Source organism: Thamnophis sirtalis, unplaced genomic scaffold (genome assembly GCF_051295495.1).
Source record: "Thamnophis sirtalis isolate CommonGarterSnake01/CBP01778 unplaced genomic scaffold, rThaSir2_p1.2 scaffold_1, whole genome shotgun sequence".
NCBI lineage: Eukaryota > Metazoa > Chordata > Lepidosauria > Squamata > Natricidae > Thamnophis > Thamnophis sirtalis.
Window position 1 is genome coordinate 60055401 of NW_028261381.1, and position 13150 is coordinate 60068550.

Below are 13150 nucleotides of genomic sequence, written 5' to 3' on the forward strand. Positions count from 1 at the left end.
GATTCTCAGTCATCCAGGTCATGGTTGTCCCAAAGGTGCTTTTTCAAGAGGCAACTGGACTTTCTTGGTGTTTCTTTGAAGATGTTTCACTTCTCATCCAAGATGCTTTTTCAGAGGCTGAATAGTCATCCATTGAAGATGGTGTAGTGAATCCTGCACTGTGCTGGAAGTTGGATTTGATGATCTCTTACTCTTTGCCAATTACCTCCACTAGACCGATCAGATCCCACAGATTAGGCCTCCTCCGAATTCCATCCGCCGGCCAATGCCAACTGGCGACTACCCAGAGGAGAGCCTTCTCTGTGGCTGCTCCGACCCTCTGGAACGAGCTCCCTGTGGGGATTTGAACCCTCACCACCCTCCAGGCCTTCCGCACAGCCCTTAAAACCTGGCTGTTCCGACAGGCCTGGGGCTAAAGAGTTTTTGCCCCCCTTCTCGAATGGTATGGTTGTTGTGTGTTTTTAAATTTTGTATTGTTATGTCTCGTCTTTTTATTCCCGTCTGTACCCCTTTCCCTGATTGAATTGTGAGCCACCCTGAGTCCCCTTTGGGGAAAAGGGCGGCATATTAATGTAATAAATCCAATCCAATCTCTTACAACTGTAAGTTTCTATGACTCTAAAGATCTACTCCTGTATTAAAAGAACACTTGAGAAGGGTAAAACTCAAAACACCAAAATGCAACTATTGAAAATTAGTAGATTAAAAATAGAGTGAGCCCATCTTCAGTTCAGTCCACATGAAGGTCAGCTTAATTTATGGAGTTATTATCAGGACTACTGGGAAAATCCCACAGAACTTGGAGGGAGTGTTGCTGCTCTATTTCACTTTTTTTGGGGGGGGGGGTAAATAAGAAAACTTAAATGTGAAATAATGAAACTTTATTTCAATGTAAATGTATAATTAAGATAGAGCTCAGTTTTTCTCCATCTGTGGTATTCTCTAACTTACTTTGTTTTGCATATTAACAATCATGATTTTGGGTGGTTTTCAGTGGGATCTCTTTTAATTCTGAACAAAAAATGTTAAATCCATGTTTCTATTTTCTTTTATTTTGTTACCTCAAGATTGAATATTGTTCAGATTATCTTCCATTTTGGCGTTGATCACAGCCCAGTAATCAAGTAGAGAAAGGTTTTAGAAAATTGACCAATGAAATAAAATTGTGTTTTAGATAATTAGATTCATATGTGTATGTTTAATTTCATTTTATAGAGGGGGACGGTTCACTTAATATTGATTTATTGATTGATATCCCAGCTTTATTATTTTTACAAATACCTCAAGGCAGCGAGCATACCCAACACACCTTCCTCCTCCTCCTCCTTTCCCCATAACAAGAACCCTGTGAGGTGAGTTGGGCTTAGAGTGAGTGACTGGCCCAAGGTCACCTAGCTGCCTTTCATGACTAAGGACTAGAACTCACAGTTTCCTGCTTTCAAGCCTGGTGCTTTAACCACTAGACCAAACTGGCTCTTTCCTTTACAAAAAGAGAAGTGGGGACGGAAGATGAGATCCTTTCCCCCCACTTCCTATATGGAAGTAAGAGTTGAGGATGTCAGGAGAAATCAAAAGTAAATTCAGTCAGAGAATGGGTATTTAAAAATGAGTGAGATAAAACAAAAAGATAGGGCAAGAAATAATGGGTCCTGTAGGAATGTGCTTTGAAGAATGAATGAGGATTGAACTGCAGAACAAAAATATGAAGAGTGAACGAAACAAGAGGAAGAAGATACCGGTAAATGGAGTTTATGAGATCTCCCCAAAAATAGAGGTCAGGAGTTTGAAAAATAAGAGCCAGCACACAAGGTGATATATGGACATGATATAAGCAGAGGTGGTATTTAGCAGGTTCTGACCAGTTCTGGAGAACCGGTAGCGGAAATTTTGATTAGTTCGGAGAACCAATAAATACCACCTCTGACTGGCCCCACCCCAATCTATTCTCTGCCTCCTGAGTACCCAGGAAATGGGGATTTTGCAGTAACCTTCCCCTGCTATTGCCCCTAAGCCACGCCCACAGAACCGGTAGTAAAAATTTTGAATCCCACATATTAAAAAATATGCCTAATGTTCTAAAGAGACAGATAGACCACTGAAGTACAGCACTAACTTGATTTAAGGCTGGGAATTGTCTCCTGTTCTAGACAGTTCCATATGGAAATAAAGCAATGTAAACCTCAGCTCTGATTCTGACTAAAAACTCACCCTCCAAATTCAGAGTTCATAAGCAAAATTAAGAAGAGAGGAGGCAGTAGATGGTCAAAGATGGATGGATTCTCTGAGGACTCTAGGAACTCTAGCAAACTGCCCTTCTGGCTGATTATTCTACTGCTTTTAGGCATGTTTAGTATCTGACAAAGAAACCATAAGGTAAATGAAATCCTAAATTATTTTTTAAATTACAATCTAACATTACATGGCAATTGAAAGGAGTATATTAATTTAGTATTTTTTTTTAAAGTAGAGGAAAATGGAGAATGTCTCCTGCCTGAACAGGATAGAAAAACAGCCATCATTAATTCAAAACTTTCCAGATCTACCAGAACAAAACCTTTCTGAACAGCCTCTACACCAGCTGTGACTTTCTGCAAATTTAAAATAAATGAGTGTTTAGGGTGGAGAGGCAAAGAGGATTCATTTCATCTTTAAATTTTGTGAATAAAGGCATATAGAGCATTACAAATGAAAGGCTCTGTGCCTATGTTAAATATCAATGCTTTCTGAATGGAATGCCAAAAGCTAGCTATTTAGGCACTGGCGCTTAAGAAATCAATGCCCTTTAAAAGGAATTCATCACAAATTAAATGCTTTATAAAGTTTGCATGATGTGAGGTAGGCTTACACTGCAATTTATTCCACCACATGAAAACAGTGTTCAGAGAATTCAATGTTTCTGAAAACATGACCAAATCTTGAAAACCTAGGTTTTATTCAATAGTTCTCCTCCTATTCTTCCTCCTCCTCTGAAAAATACAGTAGCATTGCATTTGGCAATTGAGTTCTGCTTTGAAATGGTAGGTTACTTGCATTTTTCTAAAGCAAGTAAAAGGTAATAGACAACACATACTTTCAGGATAGAAAACTAAGAAAATTTGGAGAGAGAAGCAGGGGGAGAGAGAAGATTATTTATTTATTCTGTTCAGGTGTTTGGATGAAAGTGGCTTTTCCCATTGCAGTAACTTGAACTTTTTATGGGGCTACTACCCAAACATGGAGAAGGAGATGGGAGATGGAGGAGCGGGGGGAGGAGGAGGAGATGAAGATGATGATATCTGCGACTGAATCTGAACCTTTTTATACTAGCTCTACCACAGAGACACAACTTCCTTCATCATTCCTCATTTAGCCAGCTTGCTAAGCAGGCACATTTTTGTCACATATCAAATGTTTGTAAGCATTGTGCTTGTCACTCATGCCAGCCAGCTGACAAACAAGGAGAGAAATATTTGCAAAGCAATCTCTCCCCCTGGTTTTGCTGTGGAGGTGGCAGGAGAACGCATAAAAGCTGAACCTGTTTGTCTGAATGGAAATTTACACAAATAGCTACACCAGTCAAACATTAATAAAAAATTCCTACCTGGAGCTCGATTAAGCTAGAAATGCAATTAAAGGAAGGGAGATTAACACAACAGAGGAGAAAGTGGGCCAACAGCTTAGGGCTGCTATCCGTAACTCTTTTATTCTTCTTCATTTTCCTATAGAAACTGTTCTTTTGAGATGGGGAAAGGCTCAAAACAGCTCTTGTCTCTGTGAAATATCTCTGGGTTGAAGCAATCAAGACTTTTTCCATCGCTGATATTTATTGGTAGCTTCTGTTGTATGGTATGTTTTCATTTGACAAGAAACAAAGCAGGTAGCCTAGACTAATAACTAGAACAGTGCAATATTTTAATCATTGTCCTGTAAACATCCATTCTCCATCTAACATATCTGAATCTACAGATCAGCCTTTCCCAACCTCTTGGCACCAGATGTGTTGAGATCATAGTTTCCCATTGGCCATGGTAGATAGCCAGCATGAATATAAATTCCTGTTAAAAAGTAGTGAATGCTAATGTCTGGACTTTCTAGGAGCAGAAAAGAAATCAGAACACTTATTTCTCGCCCTCCCATCTTCCACCTCCTCCGGTCCTTCTCTGTACCATGTCCTATTGGTTATTTCTTAGGTTAAAAATAAATCAGTTATACAGAATCGAAATTACAATTTTATCAGAAAAGTCCTTCCTTCATGGGAATACAGTTGCAGTGATCCAGCTGAATCCAAGGCAGGTGTCAGGAAGTTGTGGCTGTCCAGAAGCCTAACCATCTCCTATTATTGGCCATATGGATTGGGTTCCTGAAAGTATTGTTCAGTAACTATCTGGAGGATCAAAGAGTTCCATATCTCTATGGACTACAGGTTGTACTTGTTTAGCAACCATAATTGGAATTATTAAACAAAGCAGTCACTAAGTGAAGCCAGAACTGTGCTTATGATCTTAACTTTAGTTTTCCTTTGCTTTACAGACCTGCAAAGATCACAAATGTGAGGAATGCTCACTATATTGCTTTTTCATTAGTCACAACTGTGAATGGTCACTGTACAAGGCAGTTGCTAAATGAGGTCTACCTACTGGTATATACTATATTTTCTCAGCTCTCCTTTTTTCATTTTGTAAATGTTTTTCAAATCCTTAAGGGCAAGCTGTCCCAACATCGAATTAAAGAAGGTTTTTGTTCCATCTGTTGATTTCATTTTACTAAAATCTGAATCACCACGGAAGCCCCCCCCCCCACCTTATTAATTACTGTAAAATGGCTTAGGTTTTTTTTTCTTTGAAATTTATGTTATAATCTCATGATTTCAGAATTTTTAATCTTATTAATTTTAATACTTTAATGTTAACTTTATATGCTGTTTTTATGATTATACTGTACACCACTCAGAGTCCCTCCTTGAAACAAATGGGCAGTCTATAACTATATATATATAACTATATATAATTAGGTCTATATATAAACAGGTTCGATTCCCAAACATGGGTATGGCTAGCTGATGAGAGCTAAATAGCTTGAAATTGATCTATACTAGTCTCCCTTTATTTATTTATCAGCATAAATATAACAAACTATATATAACTATATATATGTTTTCTGAGGTTTTCGCGCGTGTTAAGTATGTAGGTCTCTAGTTGTTCGGGTTTTCTCCCGCGTAGAATTGGAGATGTCTTGGCGACGTTTCGACGAAGTCTCATTCGTCATCTTCAGGCTGCTTCAGACTACTTCAGGTTTGGTGTTTCCAGGAGTAGTGTGAGATCTCGGCTGTTTGTTCCTTTTAACTGCCAGTAGGGGATTAAATTTAATCGAAACGTCGCCAAGACATCTCCAATTCTACGCGGGAGAAAACCCGAACAACTAGAGACCTACATATATATATATATATATATATATATATATATATATATATATATGTGTGTGTGTGTGTGTGTGTGTGTGTGTGTGTGTGTGTGTGTGTGTGTGTGTGTGTGTGTGTGTATGTGTATGTGTATGTGTATGTATATATGTATGTATGTATGTATGTGTATATATATATATATATATATATATATATATATATATATATATATATATATATATAATGTTATATATATTAAATCTTCATAATTCCATGCATTGGTTCCACCCCATATTTTCATCTCCTAAGTATCAGTCATGTTAGCCTGTTGCCACTCAAACAAAAATATCTGAGTGCAAAGATAGAAACTGGAATTTGCCTTAGAGAAGAATAAAACATAAGAGTTTGCAAGACTTTAAAGGGCTTTTTGAAATAAATAAGTACTAAGACAGGGATGGGTGACCTCAAAAGCAAAGTGACAGTGAGTGTGTCCAGACCAGCTGCAAGATACTGTAGGCAGAAATTCAACTAGTGAAGCATAGGCATTGCTAGTTACATGCAGTATTATTCTCGGACTAGTCCTGCAAGACTAAGGGTATTAATAATATAGCAAGTTTAAAAACTAAAGAGTGTGAAGATGGCAATTTGCATATTAGTAAAACTTTCTACATTCCTGCCTCTCCATGCTTCCTGTTTCTCACACAGTTGTCAACGATTGAAAAGCTTGGTCAAAAGAAAGGGAGCAGCTTTTCGGGGTTACATGTAATCCTGTGCTCAGTGGATTCCTGTAATGGTCTGCGATGGCTGCAAGGAATACTCACAGGATCATCCCACATGCCATATTCTTGTGTACAAGCCTGGAAACAACTCTTGGCTCTCTATAATTGTTTTGATTTCCAGCTCCAGCCAGGGTGTGCTATGACAACAGAGAGGATGGGAACAGAAATCCAAAGCATTTAGTTTGCCCATTCCTATTGCATAATAAAAACATGTCCAAGTAGGCACCTAACACAGTGAAAAATAAAAGCAACAAAGATGGCTAATTGAGGCAGTTTTCTTATGAAAGAAATCTTGCTTCATTCATGGAATCAGATGTGAGATGAAAGCTGTTTTCCATTAGTAATCTTCCTGAATTTGGCACTGCTTCTGCTGTTTATTTTTTCTTACTGGGGAGGGAAAAAAAACCATTGAGGAAAAGTGCACAGGGCCTGCTTGTTTATAGAAATGAAATGATCCATTTAGAAGCACCCTGAATTATTTGTTTAGGTGCTGCGATGCAGTGCAGCTCCTTCCTACTTCGGCCACACCTACAAAGAAATATTTACAAGGCAACCCTCATATATTTTATACACTGTATTTCTTAATAACCCAGTGAGATAGATCAGGCTACGAAATTACCCAAAGTCAATATTACTTAGTGGTTGTTGACAAGATGAACCTTGCATGTTTTGATTTTTCATGCAGCAGTTCAGCTCCAGGCTGGGTTGCTTTCTTGGCCTAGAGATTTCCACTGTTGCCATTCGGGGGATAAAAGCTGCAATGGATATAGTGCAAAACACACACACAGACACACTGCCCCCCTTCCTTCGAGATCTTGAGCACCTTTGCTGAGAAAACAGAAACAGTAAAAAAGACTCTCACTTCCTCCCCTTCACCAGACTGTCTGGTTTCCACTGCAGGAAATCAGCAATAAGGCCATTGGGAGGGTCCCATTGCAAACTCACTAAGGCAGTGGGTCTCAACCTTCCCAATGCCGCGACCCTTTAATACAGTTCCTCATGTTGTGGTGACCCCCAATCATAAAATTATTTTATGTTTTCCGTATTTTTTCAAAAATATGTGTTTTCCAATAGTCTTAGGTGACCCCTGTGAAAGGGTCGTTCAACCCCCAAAGGGGTCCCAATCCACAGGTTGAGAACCACTGCACTAAGGGATCCTGGTCACAATTACTTGTTATCTGCTGCCATGAACTCTCAGCCAATTAGCTGACAGGTGGGGAAAGCGAGCAAGGTCCCCCTAGTGTCCGCAAATGGCAAATTAGTTATGTCGCAAGTTCTTATATAACTAAGTGCTGCACCCAACCTGAGGATTGCCCACCCCTATTCTATTCTTTTACCATATTGCATGTGTGCATGCCTTCAAGTCAGCGTTGATTCCTGGTGACTGCCTGGGACAGTCTTTGCAAGTCTCTTGGCAAGATTTTGGGAGCGGCTTGCCCTTGCTTCCTTCCCAGGGTTGAAAATGAGTGACTGGCCAAAGGCTGGCCAGTTGGCTTCGTGCCTAAGGCAGAAGTAAAACTCATGCTCTCCTGGTTTCTAGCCTGATGCCTTAACCATTTCACCAAACTGGTTCTCTTATACTGCACTGATTTTTCTAATATTCAGTATGAGGCATACAGTACCACCACAACCTCTGGCCCAGTCTTCAATGAATGTCTTCATTTTATTTTTACTGTTGTCCCCTTTTTTTCTGTTAACTATGGATTTGTTAGGATATCCTCTTAACTTCCAGAAGGTGGTGCTAGTGGTGTATGCACAAATGAATCTGGGATATGCATTAAGCACATGAAAAGGAAATTTATAGATCTGGTATATTTCAAGCTCTGTGCCTATTGAGGCAAGCTGCAAAGACATCATTTTGGACAATACAATATTAGCTATTAACAGTTTAGGTAATGACGACTTTTACAAAAATTCATATACAAAGATATTAATATGCTTCTACTGTAGTGATATAAATCCATACAAGGATTTGAAGCTTAAAATTCCAAGGAAGGACTGTTTAGGATGCTTCTTTTACATTTGGAATATATTTTTGAGCACAAAACATAACACAAACGAACATTTAAGTAAAATGTACATATAGAAGTATATATAAATGTATAGAAGCATGGTCTTTCTTTCCTTCAACAGGTCGCTGAGATTGATATGCTTTCTTTAGTATGTGTCTAGATCCCATAAACACTGAGCTCAACCTAGTATATATCCATATCCTGTTTATTTTCAACAGAATGGCTCTCAGATGTGTGCGCTAACATTGTTCCTGGAGCACAAAGAATTTGTTTTTTATTTATAGGGCCAGGGTTGGATTGGGTTCACAAGAATGCAAACTATAAAGTACTGGTAATTTGTTTGCCTTTGGGTAGTCTGCGTTGTAACTCATAATTTATTACTGTTCACTGCACCATTTGTGGTTTATTAAATGAGCAGTGCTTTAGCATGATGTGTGAACCAGACGTCTGCTTCTGAGTTAGCTATGTTTACAGATTCTGAGCTTGAGAATTAGAACTTTCACACTTGTAGTGGAGGTAATAAAATTGTGGGACTAAAACTGCATAAAAATGTGTGGATTTGTGTGTGTGTGAGTGTGTGTTCTACACACATACACACCACCTACTATATTAGCCATTCAATATCTACTGCAGTTCTGCTATTTCAAGTATGGCATATTCAAGGTATATTTTTCACATAAACATTTCACAATTTTAAAACTAATAGCGACGGCTCTTGACCCTGCGCCTTTTCAGATGTGTAGGTGTATTCCTTCGGGGGGGGGGGCTGGGGCCTGATCTAAGGGGGGAAATATGTGGGTCCTTGTTTCACCGGTCTTGCTGTCCTCCTTTTCACATGCTCTTGGTCCGCGACTCTCGACTTCGCCCTTCCCCCTAAGGAGGGGACGATGTGGCGCTGCGCCTCCGGAGGAGGAAAGGGCACCAAACGCTCGAACCCGGAAAGAGGTTTTCCGTTGAGAAACTTTCGGTTTACCGGTGGAGATCGGGAGGTCCCAAAGGAACCGCAGTGCCAAGGGCCGGAGGGGCGGACATGGCGGTGAGTCTCGCAGCTGCAGGCACTTTGCATCTGGCCGAAGGACGGGCGGACAGAGACACTCCGCTGTCTCCTGATCGCGCCCCAAAATTCAATAGTCTCTTGATCCCGCCTCAAAGTCCAGCTCTCTCTCGATCACGCCCCAAAATCCGGCCAGCGCTCAACTCAGGACGTCGAGAAGCTCTTCTCGGTTCCCACGCCGCTAACCTGACCTGACAGACCGGGAAGCGTGCTGGCCGGGCTTCCGATGAAACTGACACACGCCATCTTCCAGCTAGCCCGTTCACCCCATCCGGGGTTGGATTTCCATTAAGTATCTCAAGGTGCAGGAAGATTCCTAAGTAAGCACTTAGGAACTTTCCTGCACCTTGAGATACTTAATGGAAATAATTACTTTCCTTCACAGGAGCTGGTGTAGAAATAAAAAAAAAGAGGAAATAGAATATACCATCGTTCACATACACCTCTGGAGGGGAAGGTCTGCAGTGCTCCTTTTCAGTCTTCCCTTTATCTGCAAAGCAGCTTTTTAAGATTATGATTGCATTTAGTTCAGAAACTGAAGCAGCCTTCCCAATAACACTACTAGGCAGCCTAATGGTTCACAGTATCATCTGAAAGGTCTGGCAATCGTGGTGGTACTTGACTTTTGTTTTTGCCTCAAGACTTCCTGACTTCCCCTTTTGCTCCAAATTGCAAATTGCCCACCAAATCACAATGCAGAAAGTAGTGAAGAGAGTCCAAGTGACTGCAGCCACTCCTCTTGTTTCTGAATCTAAAAGGGTTAGATGAGGCCTACATTAGTGCTTCCTTTTCTGGAAACCGTGGCGATTCTAACATCACATTTTCCCTTTAGGGAAGGAGTGACTTCCAGTGGAAAGAGGAAACCACTTTTGCCTGGCTATCCAGAGGTCCGGTGTTAGAGCTGGTTTTTCCAGTCCTCAGCTAGGATCCAGCCTCTCAAATCAGGTATGTGTACCCTGGGCTGCTCAGAAATTGGGGGCAAATGACAGGATTGCCAGTAGCAACTGCCCTGGGGGCCAACATGAAGGAAGCAACTGTAAATAGGTAGCTTTCTCTGTCAGGCTGTTGAAAACTGCCCACAGGCAGGGCAGCTAATTATCAGACTTCATGAGGTCCACATTTGAACTTGCCTACAGGGAAAACATCTGAAAGGTTTCTACAGAGCTACGGTGCAGAACTGAGAGAGCCAGATCTTCCACAGGTTTGAAAGGCACAGGGTCAAGGGTGGGGAAGGAGAGGACGTCATTTGACCTGAATCTTAAGCTCAGAATTGGCTCAAATTTATAAATTTGCATTTTGAAAAACAGCAGTTAAGTAATGGTTTTGATTTTTGGATTTCTTCTTTTGTGCCAGTAGGTCATCATTTGTTGTTCTACCCATGGGCTGCAAAAGCTGGGAGTTACCAAGGTCTCTCTTGATTTCTTACAAGGCCTGAAATGGTTTGTCAATGTTCCTTGAATAGGCCAAAGGTGCAAGGCAGTTTGATTGGGGACTAAGATCTTTCGAATCATTAGGCAAATATAACAGAAGGCAGGCTTGGTCACTGGGGTATTTTGTGTGGTTCCAAAAGTAGCTAGAAAATATGGGGGGGGGGGCATGGAGGAAAAATGGTTGCTCCACAGCTGAAGAGAAATGAAGTTTGATTTTGTGATGGTTGTTTCTGTTTTCTAGTGCAATATTTATCCAAATTAGGGAGGGGTGTCTGTTTGCACACACCCACACCTGCCATTGTTACTTTCAGAAGAACAGATCAGGATGGAAAATAGGGTGGGGAATAAAGGAATATATGAAGGGAAGAATAGAAATATGGTTGACACAGAAGGGCTGAAAAGCCCTTTAAAGCTGCGGGTGAATAATGAGAAACTAACTGAGGAAGTGTTACTTCCTCCTGAGTTCACATCAGTTGGGACAGAAAGGAGTTAAGTAGCAGATGGAAGAAAAATACATCATTTCCAAGGCTATCATATTAACCTCTTTGAAAATTGTTAGCGTAACAGAGGAGGGTTGGACTCTTAGGAATTCAAAGTCTCCTTTAATTGAGTCCTAAACTCAAGTAAAACAAGAAGGATTAGTGGTGATTAGGACTTGGATGGGAATCTTCTAAGAAATACTAGGAGGGTGGACTAGACTGAGAAGTTGGAAAACCTTCCCAGAAGAAGATATTAGCAAACCACGTCATCACTGCTTCGGAGATAACTGCTTAGATCTATCTGAGAAATCCCCAGGAGCTAAACTCATTGTAAGGGAGACTCAGCTTCCACTGTCCAGGAATCACTACCAAGAAAAAGGTGATAGCAGAAGTTTCCATCACCACAATAGGGATGTCTCCAAGGTTGATCTCCATGGAGAGGCATATTTGCACTGCTTGATGATCTTGCAAGGGGAATCTCCACCTGAATCCATCAGATAGCAAACTGTTTGTATTATCAATTGAAGGAGCATCTAGAACAGCAGATGAAGGAGGAGCAGGAAAACCTACTTAGTAGTTTCCTGCCTGTGTTTTCAGCCTCCTGGCTTCCTTCTTGTGAGGTAGGAAGAAAGGACAAGTGGCTCCTTGTTTTCAGAAGGCAGCTGCTGTGAAACACTTATCCTAACCAATGTTGGCCATGTGAGATTAATTAGTTTAGTTCCTTGTATGTTTTAGGGAAGAATTATTGTTCAGAGTTTTCAGCGCTTTCTGGGTGGAAAAAAGATTTTGCTTTATCAGGATTAGTAATCACTGAATATCGATAATCTGCAAACTATTATGAATACACAAAGATTCAACTCCCCTCTCTGAAGGTTATATACTGTGCATTACATTCAACCTATTTTTATACTGATATTCTTAAAATGCATGTCTGTGCAGCCGTCAAGATATGAAATTCCCAGAATAAGGGATCCCTAACAGTAGATATTTAAATAATAATATATATTTAAATAATTTTATTTGTTTATGACACCAGAATCTGTTTCCTTGAAATACCCTTACTGTTCCTGCTGACTGTAGACCCAGCATGGAATTTCCTTAACTAATAGCTGATTCCTTTGAAGGATTGGTGATATGGAACTATGGCTGCTGACAGAGAGATACTTCATGTGATTAAGGATTTAAAGAGTAAGTATATATGGCTGCTCTCTTCACTGTAGGCATTACTAAAATGATGAGCATTATCTGGCTTCTGTTTGAATGTTGGGCATATTTTTCACATATCCCTTGGAATGGTATTCTTTTGTATTATATTATGTTTCTTACCTGATCTCTGAACAAAGCACAATTGATGGCTGGGGAATAGGCAGTTTCTGCTGATCTTCCCCTTAGGAGAATTACTTAGAACCCAGCCAGAATTAGAAAGAGTGACCAGACCACCAGTCATTGAAGAGAGCCTGTTAAAATTAAAATGGGTTTTCACTTTTGCTCTCTGGGAGATTAACATAATCTCTGGTCAAATCTCTAGCTAGAAAGAATTAGCCAGAAAACCTAAGATAAGTGCCTATCATGCCACAAGCTATAAAAGAAACCACTCAGAACGGGATAATTAACCCAGTGGAATCATGTGTGCCCATCCGAGTCTTATACTGGCCTCAGTTATGCTTCTGTGGCAAACCTCATGAATCCTCACTGCATTTATTTGGAGTTGCTCACCAGAACATGCCTTCCTGCAATTTGAAAGATGTCTGGAAGAATAAAAGACAGATTATTCTAAGCCTTACTCACGGCATCTACAGTATCTAGCAGGGATGCCCATAAACTGAATAAATTATTCTGATGCTTCCCTGATACTCTTATACCAGACTTTACACATAGGAGATTATTAGTGTTGATCTCAATGCTGTTTGTGTTGATATTGTTGTGACTATGACACTGTCATATATAGGCCTCGAACAGATTGCCATCAGAGATGGGATCACCGGATAAGATCCTAACCCAGACGTAGATGGGCTATTC

The 13150-nt window shown here is 40.3% G+C and overlaps 1 protein-coding gene across 5 annotated transcripts in view; it reads left to right on the forward strand.

Moving 5' to 3' along the window:
- The first annotated feature begins 9056 nt into the window (after positions 1-9056).
- The window catches only part of RUFY4 (RUN and FYVE domain containing 4), a 28478-nt gene continuing 24384 nt past the window's right edge, over positions 9057-13150 (forward strand). Inside the window, exons 1-5 of one of the 5 annotated variants that reach the window (XM_087712623.1) lie at positions 9057-9204; positions 10055-10167; positions 10359-10423; positions 10576-10629; positions 12256-12319. In XM_087712623.1, coding sequence (XP_087568749.1) covers positions 12274-12319 — 46 coding nt within the window. In that variant the 5' untranslated portion in view covers positions 9057-9204; positions 10055-10167; positions 10359-10423; positions 10576-10629; positions 12256-12273. Of the gene's footprint in view, positions 9205-10054; positions 10168-10358; positions 10424-10575; positions 10630-10672; positions 10692-12167; positions 12320-13150 lie in introns of those variants that run through there. The other 4 variants (XM_087712632.1, XM_087712617.1, XM_087712614.1 and 1 more) reach the window with 4 other exon arrangements.